This window comes from Orbilia oligospora (genome assembly GCF_000225545.1).
Source record: "Orbilia oligospora ATCC 24927 unplaced genomic scaffold scaffold00215, whole genome shotgun sequence".
Lineage (NCBI taxonomy): Eukaryota > Fungi > Ascomycota > Orbiliomycetes > Orbiliales > Orbiliaceae > Orbilia > Orbilia oligospora.
Window position 1 is genome coordinate 1412814 of NW_011645772.1, and position 23522 is coordinate 1436335.

A 23522-nucleotide genomic window follows, 5' to 3' on the forward strand; every position below is an offset into this window, starting at 1 on the left:
TGATCAAAGCTTTCGTTTTCGAAGCTAGAAAAATTAAGATTCTGCGTGGCACTTGATCCGCTGACGGTGTGTAATATTGATATGCGCGATTGACCGGCGTACCACCAAATAAGCCAATCAATCTTTGCTACTCTGAGCCCAACCAGTTACGATTATGACCACTCCCACTGATACTAATCTGAGATAGTAGCAGCGACACACCAAATAAGGAACTAACCATGCACGGCATCCGGTCTTGTGCCGTTTCAATTATCAATTTCTGGTTTCTTCTTCCCTTAGTTGGTGTCACAGAGACCGTATCTTGCATATCCAACAGCAATAGAGTACTTACACTATGGAATTCCATGTGCCCTTGCTCAGACATCGCCAGGGTTCTGCTTCATAACTACCTTCCCCACTCGCCTCCTCCCTCGGGTTCTACATAAGATCCTCATCCTTCCCTCCTTCGTCGTCTTTTCTTCTCTCCGTAGACACTTTCATCTTTCCAAAGAAGAGTCTCGGAGCCTCTCCTTGGCATTGACATTGACATTGTGAATCCATCAACATCCTTGCAATAGCGCCCCAATCAACAATCGGTTATCATAATGAGCACTGAAGCTCACGTTTCGGAGAAGACTGGTCTTCCAGTCGGCGCGGCAGTAGAACATGATTCGGAAAAGGGGCACCCGGAATTCAATGAGCCACCAACCGGCTGGCTCTATCGTGAACGAAAACTCGGACCGATCACACTTCCCTACTATGCGTCCCCAATTTCTCAGCTGCTTATTGTAGCTTTCGTTTGCGTAAGGCTCTTCCACAACCAAAAATTTCAGATAAGAAAATTCGGGAAAAATATTTTCCCTTGAAAATTCTCGAAAGAATGCGACTGACCTGTGACGTCATAAAAATCTAGTTCCTCTGCCCCGGTATGTATAATGCCTTGTCGGGGCTTGGAGGTGCCGGCCAGCTCGATCCTACCGTCGCCGATGATTCGACAGTCGCTCTGTATGCTACATTCGCATCCGTTGCATTCTTCTCCGGATCTATTTGCAACAAGATTGGCGTCAAGGCTACCCTTTCCTTTGGCGGCTTCGGTTACGCACTGTATTCCGCTTCCTTCCTCTGTTACAACCATACTGGCAACCGTGGATTCGTCATTTTCGCTGGCGTAAGTTCCCTACACGTCTGACAAAAAGGAATTAATGGGTCTGGGGTGGTCTCGTTCCCAGACGTCACAAAGAGCAGCGTCTGGGGCTAACAAAGCTTTAGGCATTGCTCGGCGTTTGTGCTGGCCTGCTATGGTGCGCTCAAGGTACTATTATGGTAAGTTATTAGCCCAGTTTCAAGGTGTATAACCGTTATTCGGAATGATGTCTAACTAAGCATGATAGATGTCGTATCCTCCTGAGAAGTCGAAGGGAAGGTATATCAGTATCTTCTGGATGATTTTCAATCTTGGAGCTGTTATTGGCAGTTTGGTGAGTATAAATCTGACAATTACGGATTAGCGGGGTACTGATATGAGATATAAGGTTCCTCTTGTCGACAACATCAAGAATAAACATGGCAACGTGGGTGACGGTACTTACATTGGCTTCTTGGTTCTCATGGGTGGAGGCGCAATTCTCGCTCTGTTCCTTCTCGACTCCAACAAGATTATCCGTAAAGATGGTTCTAAGGTCATCAGTGTTCAACATCCATCCTGGAAATCCGAGCTTCTAGGTCTCTGGGAAGTTCTCATCTCCGAGCCATGGATCCTCGCACTATTTCCCATGTTTTTTTCCTCGAACTACTTCTACAGCTACCAATTCAACGCCTACAATCTCGCCAGATTCACGACTAGAACCCGTTCTCTCAACTCCTTGCTCTACTGGCTCTCCCAGATCATCGGCGCTGGGATCATGGGGTTTGCGCTCGACACGCAACGTCTGACTCGTATCACTCGTGCTAGAGTTGGATTCGCCTTCGTTTTCATCCTCACCCTCGGTATCTGGGGTGGCGGTTATGCCTTCCAAAGACAATACAATCGCGAGACCGCTGAGATCATCCCTAAGATCGATTGGCACGATAGCGGATACGGTGGCCCCCTAGTCTTGTATATGTGTTACGGTCTCTATGATGCGATTTGGCAAACTTACGTCTATTGGGTTATGGGCTCTCTCTCCAACAATTCCAGAAAGCTTGCCATCTATGCTGGTTTCTATAAGGGCATCCAGAGCGCCGGATCTGCCATTACTTTCCGCCTTGACTCTTTGAAGGTTCCATACATCCGAATGTTCGGTAGCACATGGGGACTCCTTCTTGGTAGTTTGGTAGTTGCTGCCCCTGTTATCTTCCTTCGAATTCAAGAGCACGTATCCGCCGAGGAAGATCTGAAGTTTTCTGATGAGACCCAGTCTGTTGAGAAGTTTGAACAAAAGGATTAAGGGCTTAGGGGCTAGGTGCATTGTACGACTTCAAAGTTTTCTCATTTTAGCGAATACACTTCTTTTGTTCTTTCAATACTAATCTATCTAATGGTGTTCTAACGTTAATGCCCCTTCGTCTACCGTTATTCTGTTACACTTAGGGATAGCCCTGCATGATGTTACAATGCGATTCTCTTCACATCCCCACGGACCTCTCCATGGATCCAGTGACTCGCACAAAAGAACCAAGTCATTTGATCCTCTCTAGTACTATAGTCACCATATTCAAACCTTTACCCCTTCAAAGTTTCCTATTTTTAGCGTTCTTGTTGTTCACCAGTCTACAATCGTTACTCATTCCAAGAGCTGACATGCATGAATTGTATCGCGAGTGCCGGGGCCATGTCGTTCCCTTCTTCACATGATCCCCTGAGTTTGGATTTTGTGGATATGTTCATCGATCATCGTTGCAAAAGCTTAATGGCCGGTTCGTTCGACGAGTGTCTCCAGGCTATACCCTCATTATCACTAGTATAGCCTATAGATAGATCCCGTGCGCCATGCATAGTACAATATTATGTTAATATCCTCAATGAAGGGAAGATCTGGCGACCGCGTCCAATGGTTTTAATTGTTGTGAGCCGTGTCTTTTTATATCAATATTGCGATGTTGCATTGGGGCGGCAGGCCCGAGGAATGGTCTTGTTGTCTCCGAAGCTACTAAGCACTTATCATGAAGAAACCAACCATTGTAGGAAGGAAAAAATTATTCCGTTGATAGAATTTTTGTCCAATTAATTAATTAATTAATGCCATTATGTGGGAGTATCCACGTCGAGATGTCTAGGGGGAAGTGTTTATTTTGCTTAGCCGTTGTTGATACTATATTGGTTGTGGCTGATTGATATAGTGTTTAAAGCAATATCAACGAATTGATTGATGACTCGTCGAGGTGACATATCTCCTTACCGTTTAAAGGCACAAAGCTTAACTGAAGTTATTAATCTATAATGATGCGGCCAATATAACTCTAATATGCCAGTTCATGCGACATAGGCCTTCTCGAATGTCTCCAGAATAAGCAGTTCGGCGAGGGCTGAGATAACCATCGAAGATACCATACTATCCTCCCTGATATAGACATTTGAAAAACAAAACACAAGACCCGCCCAATTGCAAATTTACCACAGAATCTGATAATAGATTCATGAACTAGCATCTTCCATGATCCAATCAAATGACTGGGCTGACAAAAAAAAAACTGGAAGCATCAATTAATTGCACCTAAAGAATCATCCGGATCCGAAATGCATCTGGCTAGTCTACGGCGTGCCCTTTCAGCCCAATGGCCCCCCAATGGCCCCCCAATCCCCCTCTATGACTATTCCTCCCCCTCGAAGGCCCGTATTCGAAGGCTTGCCTTCTTGGTTGACTCTCGGGTCGTCACTTTAATGTATGTAGGTACCGATACAACGTTAACCAGGGGTTCACAGTGGTCAGGGACTCGAGGAACCTTTGTAAGGGGTGAGATGCAGTATGTAAGCCGCGTAAGCCTTGGCCATTTTTGCTATTTTTTCCGATTGGATAGGGGTCGTGCGGAAAAGGCTGGAACTCGAAATTCTAAGGCGAGAACAATTGCAAATGCCGTCGTCTACATAGAATGGGATATGTCTAAGATACGGCTGGGATTGTGTTTTTTCTGAATAAGATTCTGTAGTACGATTTGTGTTATATTATCCTGATGTCAAAGCAGCCTTGCCGCTTGTGACCTGTTTGCATGCGCGTCCCTTTTCCTTGGTTTCGTTTCTTGGAAGCTCTTGCATGGGGCGTCTGGAGGAGGCCGTAGGAAGCAAGGGGCTGTGAAGCCGGAAATCGGGTGGACTTTGCGCGACTGTCATGCAATAACTTGTGCACCATATTGTGAGCTTGAGCAAGATCCGTCAAAACTTAACCTTCGACGCTGCACTGCAATCGCTACCGTCGGGGAAGAACAACGCAACCATTGCAGACTGTAAGACATCCCGCACGGCCGTCCCGGCTCAAATTCTAGGCAGACAATCTATTCCATTCGAATGGGTCTGGTACGGGTTCTACCAACCTCCCCCTAGCTTTCGCGACTTTCCGGCTCTTTTTCTGAGTTGAATGAAACCCTTTGACTTTTTGGTTTGGTTTGTTTTGTTCTCGTCATTGCCTTTTGATTCCTTGTTTCTTTGGGTCACTGGGTTTTTGTTTTACCTTTTTGCAATCAATTGCCGCTACGGAAAAAAAAATTGTGAGCTCTGCGGTGACAGGGATTAGTAATCTATACCGTTAGAGTCGAAGCGTGATGGCAAGAGCTAGAGCTAGAGTTTAGTTCGACGTCTGTGTGTTTGGTTTCGGTTTGACGTATTGGTGGTGGTGGTGTCTGGGCCTGTCTGTTGATATAAACATCATAAGCTTTTACGGACATCCCAGACAGTTTCTCATTGTTAACTTAAGTTAACTTCTTTTTAAGACCAATAACCTCATTGGTCTCACACAATCTTTCAGGGTCCGTTATATCTGTCTAAGTCTAAGTCTAAGTCTAATAGCGGTAATCGGCTTAAGCCTCTTAAACAGTAATCGCCCTAAACAACAACCTGGCAGATATCAATTAATGGCCGCCCAATATTAGAAGCAATTAGCTTTTATTAAAAGCTCCACTTGTCAAGCTTAAAATCCCACAATTGTACGAGTAAGCCATTGATTTCTATATATATACTTAGTATATATAAACTAAGTACTTAAAAAGTACTTCAGGAATTAGTACGTACCTATATATTACCATAGTATGTACTATCATCCTGTCGAGCTAGTAGCTAGTTATAATCGCGCAAAACAAAAGCTGAAAAGCTGAAAAGAGAATAAAAAAACTAAAAACATTCTCCACTTTCTGGGTCCGCCAACTCTGCGCCCGACGAGCTTAGCTTCGCCAACCGCGGAGTCCGTCAAAGTGAAAATGTCTGACAACGGGCCCGCGGGGGAATTCCTGAGCAAGTTGGCGGATCGATCCGTCTTTTGGGGGGTTGAGGAAAGGATCGATACAACCTAATGAAACAAATCTATCCAAGACCTTAATTTTGTTGTTATGATGATCAATGTTGGGCCCTTTGTGTCAAAAGGCTAAAGGAATAACTGCTTTTTCACTTTAGGGCTATGCACCGATATAATCCTTTGTGGGTTTGAAGCCATAGGGGGGTCCACGTAGCTACTGTGGCATGAATAATGGTCTTTGATCATGGGGGGTGTGAAGTTATACGAACCCCCTTCCTTCCTGACTTCCTTCGAGGAAGGCAAGTGATTATTCACAAAAGACACAATATCCAATCATCGGAATACTCCCGTGATAACGATGCCAGGAATGTTGTCAGTGCATGTACGCGGGATGAGGATTCTATTTATATCCACGTTAATTATTTTTTCTTTCTCTCCTCACTCGCTCACGTTACTTGTACTCGAAAGGAAGTGGCGGCCGTTTTTTCCCTCTCTTCCTCCGTGACGAAGATCTCAACTGGGCCGAGGTGTGAAAATATGCTCATGATTTTTTTGACAGCCAAGCGGAAGAAAATATCGAGAGGAGGAGGCGAGGGAAGAGCGTCTACGTATATCGAGACGAGATACTCACTTGCATAAAGAGGAGGTTGAAAAAAGTCTTCGTACTAGTGCTATAGCTCGGGTTAGTTACTTATACCTCCGGAAAAGGTACCGGCTTGGTTCCGGTCTATGGGGAATGCAAGCATGCGTAAACGTGCTTGAAGCAGAATGCAGAGTGCTCACCTTTCGGTTCAATGTAACTTTGTACCTGTACCTGTACCGGTATAGTACCTCTGCCCACACGTACCTTACTCAATAAAGACGACCATGAAACTCTTCCCTTTGAATATACCCGCCGTTTGGTAGTTAGATAGGTGGTTCCAGACACCCGGAGGGAGGCCAGCCAGCCAGCCGTCGGACCAGCTATCTAGACTTATTACTAACAAGCGTGACTTTTTTTGATGAAATAAGCATCGCCTAATCGTCTTTTGAACCAGGAATCCTGTGTGCATTCGAACAATCTTGTGGAGTAAAAGGTAAAAGCTTCAACAAGCAGACCGGGGACATATATCCACAACCTACTCGTTCAAGGGCCTGTTTCGTCTCAACAACCCAAAATGATCCCTGGTCCCGAATAACATCGTGTTGTATATGTTACATGTACCCACGTCTACTTCCCAAAAGGTCCTTCTGAGCTTTTTTGGCAGAAAGAAAAGAAAAAAGCTTGAGCATTCGAAGGAAAAAAGAGACGAGGGCTCGCTCTGACTTCCCGCTGTCTGTTGTCTGCTGTCCTCGCTGTCCTCGCTGTCTTTGCTGCTGCCCGCCCGCCCGCACTGACGAGAAGTTTGCTTTTAAAAAACAAAATGCGAATGCATTTGACTCGAGCTCATGAGTTGATTTTTTGGGGGTGGTTTTCGTGACCACCAGCTAACATCCATCCACATGGGTTAAAAATAGCATCGTTCCTTTGGTGGTGCCGGTTTATGGATCCACATTCCCCTATCATCGCAAAGTGATAACTGCTCTTGATCGTTTAAAGTGATCTGAGTAATGGCGTGAATGCAATGGCGAGTTGTCTTCTTTCTACTTTTGATCGTGCGGGAAAAAAGAGGCTTTGCACAAAAAGAGCCAAACACTTTATGCTTCTACCCCCCGCATGGTAGCATTCGGGCTTGGGAGGTCCTGCTCGGAGTGGCCTTTCGCAGCTCTCCAATCGCCACGTTCAGGGACGGATACTAGTCAGACTCCACTCGGAATATCCACTTATGTGTAATGGTTTTTTTGGGGTCACCCCAACTGCACCAGAGCTGTTAAAGGAAAGTTTACGCTTGAGACATTATGACCTCATGTCGCGTTTACTAGCATCTGGTGGACAGCGGTTGTTCGGGTCGAATGGGGATGTGAGTGTGAGAGTGCAGTGGTGTCGTATCTGATATAGTATGGGGAAAACTTTAGTAGACCCGTAGACGGAACCCATCGACAAGAGGTTGTATTCTCCCGTAAACGAGAAGCAGCAGAGCCTCAGAAGACCCGTCTTTGTGAATGGGATAATCATTTAGGGCAGGAAAGTTTTAAAAAAGACTTAAATCTTCGTGTAGATGCATGTCGCAGCCGGGTTACCCGAGTCTTGTTTCTTTCCACTCTTTTGCAGAATGTACCCTGATCGAAATCGAAGATCGTAGTAATCTTTTGCTTGGTTCGAATTCACATCTTTCTTTTTTTTTTCTTTCTGGTAGTTAGACTTTTAGATTTTGATATTTCTTTTTCCTTTCCCTTTTGTCTTTGTCTTAAGATCTTTCTTCGTTTCTTTTTATTTGGCTTGCATGTAAGTACCTATCTGTACATGGTAAGTTATTCTACAAGACATCGGAGGAATTGTTATTATTGTGTTCACCCACTAAATCTGCTTTTTACCTGGTGGGGTTAAAAATAGCGGCACACAAAGTCCAGATTTTTTTTTTTTTACTTTCGATGACCAGACTCACGAGATCACGCTCCGCTTATCGTAGAAAGCAAAGGGAGAACCGGGCGTAGGGAGAGGAACTCACTCCCGGTTGCTCAGTTCACGGTGTCTCAAAACAAAAATGCTGACTGAGTATCAAAAGATGTTTAGTAAGTTATTTAGTTTCTGGTTTTTTTTTAGTGGCGTGTGCATCGCATCTGGTGCCACTCCATCGGATGAAGCCTTTTTAGCTTCTGGAAGGCTGGAAACTTTTCCGGCGAGATATGGATTGGAAGATGTCATTGAATCCACCCTCAGAAAAATGGTTGAGCGCCCTGTGCGGCGTGTCGGACCCCGCGACCAATAGGGCAGGTGGGTACCTCTTTCTTCGTATGACCAGACATAGCCCTGGAGAATATTCAGAAAGTCCCTGGACCATGTCGATACAAAAACGGCTCCTGGCCTAAGGTTTTCGAAGATCTTGAAGCGTGACTTCTGGGGATCGAATCGTTAGAGAATGTGTTCTCCAGGAAGATTAATAATAGACTCAAAGCACTTGTGTGTCGTGACTGTGGGCTTTCTGGATCGCTGGTTTGTGAATGGACGGAATGGAACATAGCCCCAGTCGTACATAGCCTCATCAAATGTCATCCCGCCGTTACCTTCAATAAGGTACCCTCAGAGTCCCCCGGTTGTTGGAATCGGGCCTCTGTGTGATAGGCATGCCTCACAAAGCATGCCAATTTGAGCCGACTAATGCGACAAGGTCATTAGTATGCACCTGTATTATCATGGCTTGTCAGCATCAACCCGTGGCGATTCTCGAAGTCGGGAAAGAAGAAACAAATACGTTTTAGTTTTATCAGCAAAAATATGTATGATGTAAGTTTAACGTTATAAATGTTAAACCAATTACGAGACGGATTGGTGAGGGTCCGAAAAATTCGAAGTAGATTCCTTTGCTTTCTGCGTCTCAGGGAGGGTGCTAGTTGGGGCATCAACGTCCACCGTCGATTAAAGTACTCAGGAAGGCGAAAGGTCCCCAGGGCTTGGTGCTTGGGAGGAATGGGCAACCCAGGTCTGGGTAACCAATGCTAAACTGTGCGTGTCTCCACGAGACCTTTTTGTATGTATGTCCCTTCGCAGAAGGCCGTTTCGCTCCATCGATAGGAACCGGGGACATCCAATGAGACTTTTCTATTCTGTTTCACGGAATTGCCTGTTCGTCCCTGTTGTTCACGAGGTGGTTCTATTTTCGGAGGCGGACGAGTCTTAATCCGTACAAAAAATGCGAGCGTGGTGCATCCGCTTAGTAAACGAAGAGCAAGCAACTAGTCGCAAAAAAGTCCTCTCGTATGCATGGGCTCCGCTCGCTCATTTGATTTCATCCGAAGAGCTGGATGACTATGGGCATTTTTGAGGACGGATTGTAGAGGAATCAAGACCTAGTCCCTGATCGATATCAGAAGCACGCATATGTACCCTTTTCGTACGAATATACCAAAAAAGTGAAATCAAGTCCTTTTGTTTTTTTCGCTGAGAGAGGGCTTTTCGGGTTCGGAAGATCATGTGCACAAGTAGAGGTACTTTCAGTGTCCCTGACTCCACCCCATTTTTTTTGCGAATGAGTTTTGATGTGGAGTCGAGTGACAGCATCAATTGAGCCTGCTCGTTTAGCTTGGCCAGGGTTATTCGGGAACAGCAATCGAAGCAGGATGGAAGAAGCTACAGAGTAAGGTGCTCTTCTCCAGGTTGCTAAACATAGACATGGACGGAGAATCTACAGGGGTCAGGGAGAGAGTTTGGTTGGAGTGTTAGTTTAATGGGATGATTTGATCGATATTCTGATGGTACTTTTCTTTTCTTTTCAAGGGGGTCAATTATGATGGTTCGCCCATGTTCCAGGCCGCTGTCAAGAGAAGGGAGAGCAACATCCTTTCTTGAACATTCGCATAGGATAGAATGGTGGCTAGCTACCGAAATCGGGTGAGATTATGGAATTCAAGGGTAAGAATAGAAGGTCAAATGGAAAGAAGAGACGAGGACGTGGATTGAGGCGCGGCTGTCGGTGTCTTCTCACGTTAAAACATACTGCGCAGTCAGTAAGTCAGTACGCTATGTGGGAGATTTTCTTTTCCTCCACCGTCGTTAGATCTCTGTTATGCTTTTGGGTTCCCCGTAGTATAGCTGCAAGACCTATATGTGAGCGATAGAGCTGCTAGGGCTTTTGCTTTTTGATGGCCGGGTTTCGCAGGAGTCGACAGGGAGAGCTTTCTGGCAATAGGGCGTGGGGCCAAACGAAAGGGCTAAATATCTGCATCTGCACTGCGACTTTGTACCGGTACCAGCGAGCGAGCGCAAGTGACTGCTTTGATGCTTTCCCTCGAGACTATGCCTTTCCTTAGCTTTCCCTTGTGATGCATATGCAGAATAGACGGCCATGCTGCTTGCTGCTTGCTTGCTTGCTTGCTGCTGCTCCTAACCAGCCAGTAGCAGCAGCAGTAGCAGCAGCAGCTAAGTAAGTCCCTAGGTACATACATATGTACCCAAGAAACTTAAGAGTATACTGTGGATACTGTGTATATGGATGGTATCGTCAGTTAGGGTCCATCTGCAGCGGCACCAAACCGACGGAAAAAGAGCAAGAAGAGACGAACATACGGAAGAAGCAACCAATTCTTCTGAAAGCCCCCCCAAGCAAACATTAACAGCCGTCGTCGAGGAGAAAATGCCAGAGCGGGAAACCTTAATCCGCACGAGCCTAGGAAAAACGAAAAAAACCGTGAGAACCAGGAGTAGTCTAGTCTCGTAGTTAGTTAGTTCGGTGACCATTTGCCAGCCGGAGAGAGAGAGAGAAGAAAAAATAAAAATAAAAAATAAAAAATAAAAATGAAAAAAAAGGAAAAGAAGTACCGTACCAAATACAGAGGGCCGGTACATACCCCTCCCTCCCCGTTTGGATCCCGCGAGCACATCGCAAAAAATAGAACCCGCAGAGACAGACACGATCAGAAGGAAGCCGAAGGAGGCAGAGTTAGCTTGTTAGACCGAAAGATCGAAACATCGTCCTCCCACTCGCTCCACCCAGCACCTGCTCTTGGGGTCTCAATCCCCCCATCCCTTCCGCCTCAATCGTCATTCGACCCTTCTCTGGGGCCTTTTACCCACACCCCAAAAAAGCTCATATAGGGCGGCTTCCCGCTTCCCAATTTTCTTTCTTTCTTCTATTCTGGCTCGGTGCGTCACTCGTTATAGTCTCTCGTTTATACTAGACCGGTGTTGAGGAGGAAATCAGTAACAAACACTATCAACCAATTTTAATCTCACCACAGCTCTCGAGCTACCCACATCCGTTTATATCATCACAAGCAGGAACGCAGCATAGCAAGGCAAACGAAACCTCAGTCCGGGTATCCGGTAACGCTAGGAGCCTTCGGCATTCCGTTACATTCGCTCGTCGTAATCGATCCGGATATCTCCAATCCGTCAACTGCCCGCGGGACATCAGAGCAGAACAGAACAGCCCTTCGAATGATTGGAAGGCGGCTACGGTAGCTAATCGCATTAACCGGCTCATCCGCCAACAAAACTGAACCAAACATTATTGGGCTCTCGGGCTTCAATTTCGACACTCGCTTGACCAGAAGATCTATCTATCTATCTACCTATATCTATCTATCTACCTATATCTATCTATCTACCTATCTATTTGATCTACCTATTTATTTTACCTTCTATCTACCTACGTTCTTAATATATACATACATCCTTCGATCTATACTTTTATCTTCTATTTTTATTTTTATTTTTATTTTTATCTTCTATTTTATTTTTCTTATCCAAATACACTCTGATCTGTTCAGTGGATACCTTTTTTTGGATTACATCAATATTCCAAGGAGGATATCTCTTCAAACCGATCCGTTTGTTTTAAGCTCACCGGTCTTTCATATCTAAACAGTACACTCTCGCCTCACTAGCAATGACTATGGCCGACTTCGATTCATTGTTCGCAGACAACCTCAGAGATTTCCAGCCAGTTATGATGCAAGCTCAATATACTGGCCGGGACAGCATTGGGAGAGCCAGAAGCTCGGGGAGTCTAGATCGGTCCGGCAGGTAAGCAAATACCATTGTCACTGCTTTATTATTATATTTTGCACGTTTTGCTATGTTACGTTACGTTACAATCACGATCTACCACTCTATCATACCCATATGGTGCTCGTTGCTTCAGAGCTTGGACTCGACGATAAATTCGAAGAGAAAGAGAGAGAGGGAGAGACAGCTTGAGACCTCAATATAGGTCTCAGACCATCAAGGTTTTTCCGCTTGTCTTTTCCTTTAAGTTTCCCGATCAGTCGTTTGGAACCCATATTTGGGCCCTTATCAGGCGAACCGGTTTTTTTTTGGGAAGCAAAGTTCGACGAGCACATTAAAAATTTCCCATTGTTTAAAAACTCCTCCATGGGCTCCTTGGGTCCTCACCAAGATCCCGGCCCGGTTCTGCATCCATGTGCGGCGGCATACAGGCACGATTTTTCAAGTTTCCCAACGTATCGTGCCGAATAGATCGCCAGGGGCGTCTGTCAGAAGCAATCTACCACCCTTCGTTTTTTTTTTTTTTCCTCCCTCTTTACTTATTTTTTTCTTTCTTCATTCTACAATTGTCACATCGCTGCCCTGCCCTTCTCATCAGATATTATATTGCACTGTGCCACTGTCCATGAGGATATTCTTGTCAAGACTCAGAGACATGTCTCCCTTTTGACTGCATGCTGCTTTTATAATAATATATCCTTAAATTGCCCTTTTAATATATTTCCTATCGCATACTGTATTATTATTATTATTATTGCTCCTACTACCTTTTCGGCCCGTCCAAAAGCCCTTCCTGTCAAATTTGCCCCGCAAAGTATATACCCCCCCCTCCCGTCCCCACAAGCAATCATCTTCCCTTTTTTATCCACTTCTTTCTATCTTTTTTTTTTTCGTGGCTCGGGTTTCAAAGTATCATCTTCGCATGGTGCTGCCGGGCTGTATGCATTTCGGCGCCTTCTGAGCCAAACGGTGCCTTGGTCGACCGGTCCCTCACATATCAACATTAATTTCTCGCCAATCACAACCAATCCTAGTCTAACACCACTCCTTCCTTCCTTTCTTTAGGTCTTCTTCCGCTGGCATACATAAATCCCAGCCGCGGGCTTCTTCCCTTCAATCCCACAGACGTCAACACTCTGGTGGGACTTCGACTTTAAATTTTGCAGCCGGTGACCCTTTCAACGAAATCAATATGTCTGAGATGTGGACCGACCATGGCATCTCGCCCAACGGGTCACCGGGTCCTATCGACTCCGTTCCCTTGCAATCAGATCAACTTCTTTCTTTCCGGTCCTTCCAGCGCAACAACTTTGTCATGCTAAATCAATGGGACCAGCCTGTTGGCATAAATGTAGCGGCACAGCTCCATGGAATGTTCTTCTTAGCGGAGAGTCCATGGGATGCCAACAGTGGACCATCAGTCCCTGGGTCTGCTACCCTTCCCAAAGAATTAACTTGCTACCGACGAAACCTCTTTCAAGTTAGCGGATCAATTCATCTTCCAGCGGTTAGCTGTGTCATTGTCAGTGAAAATGATGCTGAAATAACTGCGGAGGATATCCAATCCGGACAACGCCGAGTGATCCAATCCCTCGAGGCAACCATCGGCGGAATTGAGAACGTCGAGCACAATGCTGTTAAAATTATCACGGTACCATGGAAGAATGCCGCAACCGCCCCTGCAGCCGCTGCCGCCCAGTCAACTGGTCAGGCTGCAGGCAATCCCGACGAATATCCTTCAACTGCTGCCACCACCACCGGCAGACCCATGGAGAAGGAACCAGCGCCCCTTTCTTTCAACTATCCTGCTGCATACTATGCCAACCCTAATGGTATCCAGCCCGAAGATGATGAGGCGGATAGTTTAAAGTGGCAGATGAATTGGAAGCGACTACAGTTTCGCAGTGCTACGGCTAACAATGGCCGAAGGAAGGATCTCCAACAACATTTCCTCGTCAAATTATCGATTTATGCAAATCTTGTGACCGAAGATTTGCAGGGCGTTCCTACCGACAAGGTCGAGAGGGTCCTCCTTTGCGAGGCTTTCTCCGGAGCGATCATCGTGCGTGGCCGTAGTCCACGAAACTTTTCTAGCCGAAATGATATTCCCTTGACTGGAAGCGCTATCGTTAGCTCTCGACACTCCCATAACAATGCCAATGCTCAAATTACATCGGCCGCAAAGAAGGCTCGTCATATGTCATCAGGATCACAAGAAGAGGAGGCGCCATCCGAAATGATGTACACGCCAGACTTCGCAGGACAATATGCCGACTACCCAATTTTAGAACAATCTTTCCAAATGCCCAACGACATGAACTTCGATTACTCTACACCCTCCGCTTGGATGGATCCTTCCTCTTCATTGTCGATGCTTCAGTCGCCAACAGGCATGATGCAACCACAACAACAGGGTGCCCTTTTCGACCCAAGCGGATCTTACACTAACCTCTCTGACCCTTCTGGTTCTCGCGTGAATTTGGCTGGCATGATGTATTCGGAAGAATTCAGCCCTGCTGCCACTCAAACAATGTTTAGCCAAAGCATGCCAGCTACCACCATGGGAGCTATGGCCCCACCTTCCCTCAGTCACCGATTACCTAGACCCACCAACAGCATGGAAAGCCCTTCCATGGACCTTCTTTACGAATACTTCCCGATCGGCGTTGATGACTACATGCCCCCTGTGGAGGTAGTTTATCGACCCCACAACGCCCACCACCTCACCCAAGCTCCGCCTAGCAAATCTAGCGGCCGAAGCAAGCGACTATTCTCCGAAACTCCATTTGAATAAACCTTTTCACTCCGCGATATTCGTTGAAATATCATTCCTTATCTTTTCGGGAATCTCGAATCGGCGATCCTTTTCTACGTTTAATGACGGAACCAGTTTTTTTGTACTTTACTCAGGCGCATTCTCTGCATGTGGAGTTCTTGTTCTTTCTTTTCCTCGTTCCTAGTAGCGGGTGTTTACCCGTACAAGACTCCTTTGTAGGTACTACCTACTAAGGTGTTTCCCTTCGACCTGTGTTCTTGTTTCAGGTTCTTCTTTTATTAACGATTTTTGGCATAATTGGGTTGGAACAATTGGGTTACTTTCCTTAAAACATTTACTGACTGCATCCTCCTTTGCGCGATAATCCCTAATTGTTCTTCATTTTCACCTTAACGAATTCCCCTTGGTCATGCCCAAAATGAATGGCAAGTTTGTCTTTTTTCGAAATCATGTAAACCGGAGTTTTGGGGGGTGTTTTTGAATTATTTTTCCGTTTTATATACCATACACTCCTTATGAAATGTAATTCAAAATGGCAAAAGATGACTTTGTGCATCTCGGGGAGGAAGAGAAGCGTGGAAGCGCTAGCTTTGTGGGGGATATAAAATGATATTTTTTGAATAATCTACATTTCTCTTGTACCTCAAGACAGAATACACGCCTGCTTAAAGAGAGTGCAATATATACTTAACTTCGAATTCCTATATCAAATTTAAACCGGCAGTTAGTCTTTCCAGCTAGTAGGCCTGTTTCACAAGTCGGAACCATGTCCCTTACAGAATCTGACATTGGTTTCACCGACAGAGATAACAGTTGGCAGATTTTCACTCCCAATACGAGATCACTATATTCAAAGTCCGTATATGTACCAGTACATCTGGACTAACCTTATTTGACAGGGCAGAGAGATCCGTCTGCCCAGATCGAAATGTGCTCGGATGTCACCCTACAAGCCAACAGGCGAACCGGGTACCTCATTTAATGTGTCTTAAGATCATTTGCATATGCTTGTCTCGGGATGGTACAGGATGGCTTTTCGTCTGATATTTCGGTCTTGGACAGCGGGCAGATGCAACCCTATATTACTTAGGCATGTGTATAGGTACTGCATATTGTGGGGGTGGATAGGTAGATATGAGAGAAACCAAGAGCACGTGTTGATTCGATGGTGTATTGGTAGGAAGACGGTTGTGTTAGCGGCTCATGCTGGAAGTGCACCGCATCGTTAACTTGGCTCTTATCACCGGGTCTGTGAATTCAAGCTGCTACAGTAATATGGCACTGAATCTTGCATTCGGATGTACTTGTCCATGGAACGTCTATTCATTGGAAAGGCAATGTAACTGGCTACGTATAAAAACACACATTCAGGGTCGGTACGCCAGAGAGTATTAATTCCGTGATGTTGTTGGGATGTGGCGGGAAGTGTGTTGCTTGGATGTTAGAGAGCCTCACAGAGTGGGTGGCTTTCTAAGTCAGTCGAACGATCGAGAACTTCAAGACCTGTTGTACAATATAATATACATACACACGGACGGAACAAGACGAGCGTCTTCAGAGAGAAAAGAAAATTCCTTTCAGCCGACGAAGAGGTATTTATCGATAAACTTCGGGAAACGGTGCACAGCAGCAGCGAACAAGATTTTTTTCTTACTTTTTCTACCTTTTTTGTTCAACCTGTCTGTTTTCTCCCGTTGCTGGCCACATGCAGGCGGTTTGTCGGTGTCAAGCGAGCATGCATGCAGCCTCACCCACACATTGGGGGCAAGGGTGGCTCGAGCTTGCCGGCCTCGCTTTGACGACTTGCTTGCGTTACATCGGGCAAGGACGAAAGCAAGCTGGGTAGCAGTCAGTTGGATATGTTTCAACTTTTCGTTTGGCTGCAGTGCTGTTGCATGCCATATGCCATGGCCATGCAGTGCAATAACGACCCATCCGCACCTGCAGGGAGCCTTGTTAGCCTTCGACGACAGCTTGGGTTAATTATCGATAGGAGATTTGGATTGTGGAGTGAATGCACCGTTATCTTGTTAAAGGAAGGTGGGTTCATACGATTGTCAATCCTTATACAAGCTTTGAGGACAAGATCTCGTGCTGACCTCTTTTTTCTTCAGGCCGGATGCACGTCCCTACATTCATACTACGATGAACGGAGGAGGTTGCTGGCCAGCGCACCGTTACATCAAGTTTGCGGGAACATCGCGAAAAAGCAACGTCAAGCGAGAGGACCCACTTCGAATACCAGGGGCTCAATTCACGATCAGAATACATCATGGTTGAAAGATCCCATTCAACGTTTTGCTACACAAGCTTCGCTGGTCTAATCAACAGGAAGGCCAAGCTTTTGTTCAACATATGGGTTCCTCAAAACGTCGGGAATGTTGGTGCTACGGTAGTCAAAATACCAAGGATCATGACAATTCCGTTCCCCAAGCCAGGATACGATTGAGGCGTCGTCACTTCTGGAAATAGGAAATGACGGCTTAAACGGTAGCGTCTCCTGAAGCTTTCAAGCTATGGGAAGAAAAAGCGACCAGCGAAACCCTCTGCCATGCCTCTCACGATCCCCACATCTCTTCCCACTGTTACTCTCTCTCTCTCCGATTCAAACTTCACGCCTCTTTTCTCGAATATTCACGTAAACTATTCCCCTGGGTCTATCTGGCGCAGGAAATACGAAGGGTGTGAACGCGCGCTCCTATCCTCCCTTTGCAATCGATCCTACCCAACGAGTGCTACACCACCAACCGGGCTTAAACTCACGTATCCTACCTCGTCTCCACACCGTAAACAGCAGTTCTATTCCTCTAGCCCAGGGTTAAACCGCCTATCGGCAGTCCTTTTTATGCATTAACAGTCAACCAGCATTTCCCTTGCTCCATCGTCCTGGTACCATCTGGCCCCACAGCTACTCTCCCATAAGGATAGGAAAACCACCATTGGATTTGTGGGTCTGACGACATTAAGAAAAAAAAAAAGCGAGAGAGAGTTCGGCGTGCCAGAACAACAGTGTCTGGCGACTGTGAAGTTTTCTCGGACAACGGGAAAACAACGTCGACTAATTATGGTGATCGCCTCGACATCGGTTGAACGTCTTCCGTTACTTCGAAAGCCCTGCAATTGAACCACTCCGACTGCGCATTGCTCGCTACCTCTCGCGCCGGGACCGTTCCATCTGTTGCCGTATTCTAGCCTCTGTTTAGAGTGACCTTTTTTTTTGTTTTTGTTTTTTTTTATATCGCAACATTTGGTTGAATTTGCGATTTCTGATTGTTTTTTATTTTTTATTTCCATATTCGATATTACGGAATGATCGTTGAGGGTTTCATATCGCCAGGAAAAACAAGCAGAAATTAGACAAGGTCTAGCATAAAGCCCCTTCGAACGGCTCTCGACTTTTTCCATCCGACTTCATCTCCCTCCCATCTATCTATATAACATATTGTTCTGATCCGAATGTCCTTTGGGGCTTTTCGCATCGTCGCATTCAAGTTCCTTTGCATTTCGTCATCAATATCAGACACAGCGATCGTCCTGTCAAGGTAAGGCGGCAGCCAGGGTTGTTTCTCACGATATCCGGATATATCAAGCAAACGTCCACCCGAGCGAAAAGGAAAACCCGAAAAGTCAAAATCTCCAAGAGGCGAGTTACCTCTCAACACCCAAGACCTTAAATACCGGAGACGGTGTGCGTCGTTCCATTCGGGAGTTGCATATTCGGATCCCTAACGGTCTACACTCGAACCCTGCCGTTGCATTTGGTGCACCAAGCCGGGACCTTTACCTTCCTTGAACAATCTTGAACAACCAACCCGTTTTCGCCTCCCCAATTGGTCTTCGGATCGCCATATAAGCTTCGACTGGTCCAAGGCCCGGGAATTATTTTTTTTCCTCTTTTCGCTTTCGGCTTTCGATATAAAACTCAAATACTCCTCGGGGTCTTAGCTGGAATCACACTATCCTGTCGCAGCACAGCGTTGATTCTAACCATACCAAGGGTCACCGTTCGATATTCGCATTGGTTTTCCATATATTTTGACAACAAACAATTTCCTTCCGAAAAGGATATAAATACATCTTATTCAGTAACCTTATAACCCGGCTCACTGTACCTGGTCAAGCCGCGACGGCTACTTTGGGCAAGGGTTCTATTCAACCATTCCAGGTTCGAGGTGTTGCCGAATACCACCAACCTTTGGCATCTGATCACATTCAACGACCGAGAAGCTTGCACAACTTGCTACCCAGGTACCAGGTTTTTTATTTTAGAATCTTGGGGCGCACTTTTTTACGGACCGCACGGGTTTTCAATATTGAAATTAATTTGCACGCCTTATACCAATATTTCATATCACGACTCCGAATCCCCAAATCTCATGGGACTTATAGATCCGAGCCTCGATTCAACATTGTTCACATAAAGTAGTTTAACTGTTGGAGCTTCGTACGTTGAAGGAACTAGTAGCCTTAACATTACGCCAAGATAATAAGAGATGGTGAAAACACCGGAATTGAGTGCCCTCGAGGAGCTCCTGGGGCGTGAGCTGTTGGCGAATATCACGCCTGAGGATATGCAAAAGATATCCACGAGCCTAACAGTAGCATATGCTACTGGTTTGAAGGAGAGTGTCGCGTCTATGCTCCCTTCCCACATCTACTTTTTGCCCAGTGGTCAAGAGACTGGGTACTACCTAGCGGTTGACTTGGGAGGTTCTACCTTGCGGGTTGCTATTGTCCATCTCGAAGGATACAAGGATCCAAGCCTTAGAGGAAGCCCGATTGACCCGTTGAATCCAAGGCCGATGAACATTGTCCAAATCAAGTCGTGGGGAGGATCTCATATCGATCATCTAAAAACTCTTACTGGTAATGATTTTTTTGATTGGATTGCGGATAGGATAGGAGACGTGGTGGAGGAGAAATTTGGGAATCGAATGACGAACGAGTTGCCTTTGGGGCTCTCCTGGTCCTTCCCCATCGAGTACGATCCTTTCTTTTGCTCAATGGCTCGAGTCTATCTTAGCTAACTCCCAATTTAGGAGCACATCAATTGATCGTGGAAAAATTCAACCTATGGGAAAAGGGTTCCGTGTAGCTAATAAAGAATTGCTTGGGACTGACTTGAAGGAACATTTCCAAGGAGCATTTGAAAGAAAGGTAAGGTTTTACCATTAAACCTAATCTACTTCGGTACTAACTCGCAGGTATATCTCCATTAGGGTCTTCATATTTCAATGGAGGCTATTGTGAACGATTCACTTGCAACTCTTCTCTCCCACGCCTATGTTTCACCTGCTACTCGCTGTGGGCTCATTCTGGGTACGGGCACCAATGCAGCTCTGTCGTTGCCCCTAAAGATGCTCCCAGAGTCGAAACTTATTCCTTCACACGAAAACCGCCCCAGTAGTGCACAAGAGGTTCTAGTCAACACTGAACTATCTATGTATGGGCGTGATATTCTTCCTATAACGAAGTGGGACGACGCACTTGATAAAGCGATGCCTTTACCTGGGTTTCAACCTTTGGAATATCTTATTGGAGGAGCTTATCTGGGAGAAATTGCCCGGTTGATAATTTTAGATGTTCGAAATGAAAATCTACTGAACCGAATCCCCGAGTGCTGGGAAAAGAAACCATATTCTCTAGGAACTGAAATCCTCGCGCTTTTAGAGTAAGTATTCAACCCCACGGATATTTTAAAGCTTTGGAAATGCTAATTCGAAATAGAGATCGAGTTCACGATCAACTTCCAACAAATTACCACGAGCTCAACAATGAGTATCCTGATGTGGCCATACCCGAACACGATGCTTTGGCTCTGAAGACGATTGCTCTCCACATATCAGCTCGTGCTGCCAATTTTTGCGCGATCTCCCTTCACGCCATAATTAAACTCCGAGAGAGAGCTGCGAAGAGTCCAAGCTCACACCCTACCAAGAATATTGTCCCCATCGCTTTTGTTGGCACAGTCTTGGAAAAATATCCTAGTTTACTGAGGAGGACCCAAGACGCGCTCGACAAACTGACAGACTGGCAACCGACGAGCCCGCTACAGAGTCAAAGAATCGTATTAGAGTTTTCCGCTGAAAGCGCCATCTACGGTGCCGCTGTCGCTGTCGCTGCGGTCCTCGAGAAAAAAGTCAACCCCCCAGTTTCGCCTCTTTCACTAGCACCTCCAAATCCGTTTAATGCTCCCCGACCTCTAAGTTTCCCTTCAAATGAACGTTCCAGCAATGCTAGTACCTTGGTGGGACAAGGTTCAAGTATGGAGGAAGAAACCAAACCAAATGGTAAAAAGGTATCGGGAGGCGAAGTGAATGGGCTAGGAGTTCCTCCTTTCAATAGCGCCCGGAGTACAGACGGGCCTGATGACCAGGCAACGCCCACTGGGGGCGCAAAGAAACCTTTATGGAGCCGAATCAAGGCATTTTTTCAAGGCGTCTTCGGAAAGATGCTCAAGAAGCGTTCAAAACAAGCTTGAATGTGTTCGGCTTCTCATTTATGCTTCCCGATATATTTCATTCCCCCACTTTACTTTCATGAAATCACAAACCCCTTAATGAATTATTGGCGTTTTAATCGATGGTTTTGTTTTGCATTTGTGTGCCGATACTATTACCTGGGACATTTTCTACATGCGGTCCCGTGGGAGTAGGGAGTGCACTTCTGGTTCCTTTTCGGGCATTTGAATTACCGAACTTTTTCTTCTTTTTCCCTCCTGTCCTTCCTTTTTTTTAAGTATGGGAGTTACGGGCTCTTTTTTTATATGTTTTCCTAGAGGCTCGTTGGAGGTTCGGCCTACATGAGCGTGCTGTTTTCTATTGAGGGATACCAATTATATTTTTCCGGGTTTTGTTTCACAAGTTTGTAATATTACCATTCAGCTGGCGATACCCTTGGTTTGGGGCTCTTGCAGTGTAGGCTTTTGCATCACATTGCACTGCACCCTTTAAAACTGTTTACCATCTGCCGATGTTCGGGATTGCAATTACCAATCCGTAACCGCAAAAAGTTATGATACCTCAATTCTATTTTAGATCCGTTTATTTCTTTTATGGTTGAATTCCTTGGTTTACTTCCAGCTCCCTTTCTGAAAAGCATCGTTTTTCGGGTGTACAAATCTGCTTCATAATTTATTAACACGTCTGTATATACACGCTGACAATTCTGAGATTGTATATTGACACTCATTTGACATGATTATATGAGTATTAATTGTGCTTGCGTAGTTTCTCCCATAAGTAAGGTTTCTGTTGCAGAACCATAGCACCCTGTATATAACCATTTATTTACGGAGAATACTAATACCGAACAGTATGCCCCAGGCCTAGGCCCTCACGCGCAATAGAAAGCAAGAGTCCTTACCCAATTGTAAGCTCTTAGTCTAGAACCTAGAAGGTTGCGTATCGTGAACGCCTCCATTACGATCCTGGAATGGCATGACAACATTCTTTTCGGAAGATCCGTCTGCTCTCGCTTGCTCGGCGGTGTTTGGCAAGCCACCCGGCTCTCCAACGAGTACATTATCGGGCTTGGGCATCCCAACTGTCCAGTGTCTTATTTGGACCCAGATGTTGGCGACTTGACGGCGGAAGAGGAGGAGGAGGATGATGCCTATTGCGGGGATTACGGCTAGTAGTTGAGGATTAATTGGCGGGAAGTTAGTGGCTCATGAAAAGTAAGATAATATGTGAAACGAAATTCGATATATAGTGTGGATAAGGCGCTTTGGGGTGTATAAGAGCTACGTACTGACGAGTGAAACTACTATTGCTTTGTGCTTTGTTTTGGGCTTTGTGTAGTGGTCTAGGTCTTCGTGGTCGAAGTCCCTTTTGATGAACATTTTTTTATCGACGCCCTCAGTTCTGGGTAAGATACGAGTGTGGGTATAGTTCGAACAATAGGACTAGTTAGGATGGATTCGTATATATATTCTGATCGGTAATAAACCGACTATAGTCCCGGGCTTGAAATCTCTCTGATAGCTAGCGAACTGATAATAGTTAAAACGTATTTATGATATTTGACGCGCGCGACACCGGTGTGATCTGGCCTTCTTTCCCCGTGGCATGTGCATATTAATTCGCCAGCAGCCCATAGATCCAGAAAGGGTAATGATAGAACTAACTCAGCCGAGACTATATGATTCCGGCGCACCAATTGACGAAATAACCAGCTCAAAGTTATATATCGCGAAAAGGAAATAATTTTCAGGGACAGTAACACTACAACCGGGGTTCTGGATTTTAGGTAGTATGTAATACCCATATGGTAGAATATACATTTGAGAAAGAGTAGAAGTGATGGGCGTTTTTGTGATATGAAGCGGCTGGACTGTCTGGCTATAGATTATATACTTGATGTCGAGGTGTACTAAATATAGCAGCTTTAACAGGATACTACGTTAAGCCTTGCTCTAGGCATATATAAGAAATACCTTGGTCACGAACTAAGTCTCACCTCAATTACATATGTGACAGGCGTGTACAGTTGATCATTTTGATATCCTTGTGAATCGTGACATGCAAGCTCGTTGGAACTATGCGTGTTGTATTTGTTGGATGTTACACACGTGGGTCTCGGTTCCAGGCAATTCATTTAGCATGCAATTGGGTGAGGCTTTTGACCAGGCCTGGTAACGAATTAATTTACCCTGTCTAATATCATATCAGAGCACATCATACATTCCGGGAGTACATACCGAACCTTTTGTCCTGCTAGGATTCTAAATTTGCAAGAGTCTCCAAGCCAAGACTCGAGTTCA

The 23522-nt window shown here is 45.5% G+C and overlaps 4 protein-coding genes across 4 annotated transcripts; 3 read left to right on the forward strand and 1 right to left on the reverse strand.

Annotated features, from left to right (window-relative positions):
• Positions 1–584: 584 nt before the first annotated feature.
• AOL_s00215g423 (uncharacterized protein) lies at positions 585–2405 on the forward strand (the record flags this gene model as incomplete). The annotated part of the gene is made up of 5 exons (XM_011129625.1): positions 585–782; positions 893–1147; positions 1249–1302; positions 1371–1457; positions 1512–2405. 5 exons carry the CDS (start codon positions 585–587, stop codon positions 2403–2405), a joined length of 1488 nt encoding a protein of 495 aa, XP_011127927.1.
• A 10769-nt stretch (positions 2406–13174) lies between these two features.
• AOL_s00215g424 (uncharacterized protein) lies at positions 13175–14776 on the forward strand (the record flags this gene model as incomplete). Its single annotated transcript, XM_011129626.1, has 1 exon — positions 13175–14776. One exon carries the CDS (start codon positions 13175–13177, stop codon positions 14774–14776), a length of 1602 nt encoding a protein of 533 aa, XP_011127928.1.
• A 4475-nt stretch (positions 14777–19251) lies between these two features.
• On the forward strand, positions 19252–21239 carry AOL_s00215g425 (uncharacterized protein; the record flags this gene model as incomplete). The annotated part of the gene is made up of 4 exons (XM_011129627.1): positions 19252–19739; positions 19798–19915; positions 19978–20429; positions 20486–21239. 4 exons carry the CDS (start codon positions 19252–19254, stop codon positions 21237–21239), a joined length of 1812 nt encoding a protein of 603 aa, XP_011127929.1.
• A 903-nt stretch (positions 21240–22142) lies between these two features.
• On the reverse strand, positions 22143–22601 carry AOL_s00215g426 (uncharacterized protein; the record flags this gene model as incomplete). The annotated part of the gene is made up of 2 exons (XM_011129628.1): positions 22143–22390; positions 22511–22601. The coding sequence occupies 2 exons, from the start codon at positions 22599–22601 to the stop codon at positions 22143–22145; spliced, it is 339 nt and encodes a 112-aa protein (XP_011127930.1).
• Between the last annotated feature and the right edge of the window lie 921 nt (positions 22602–23522).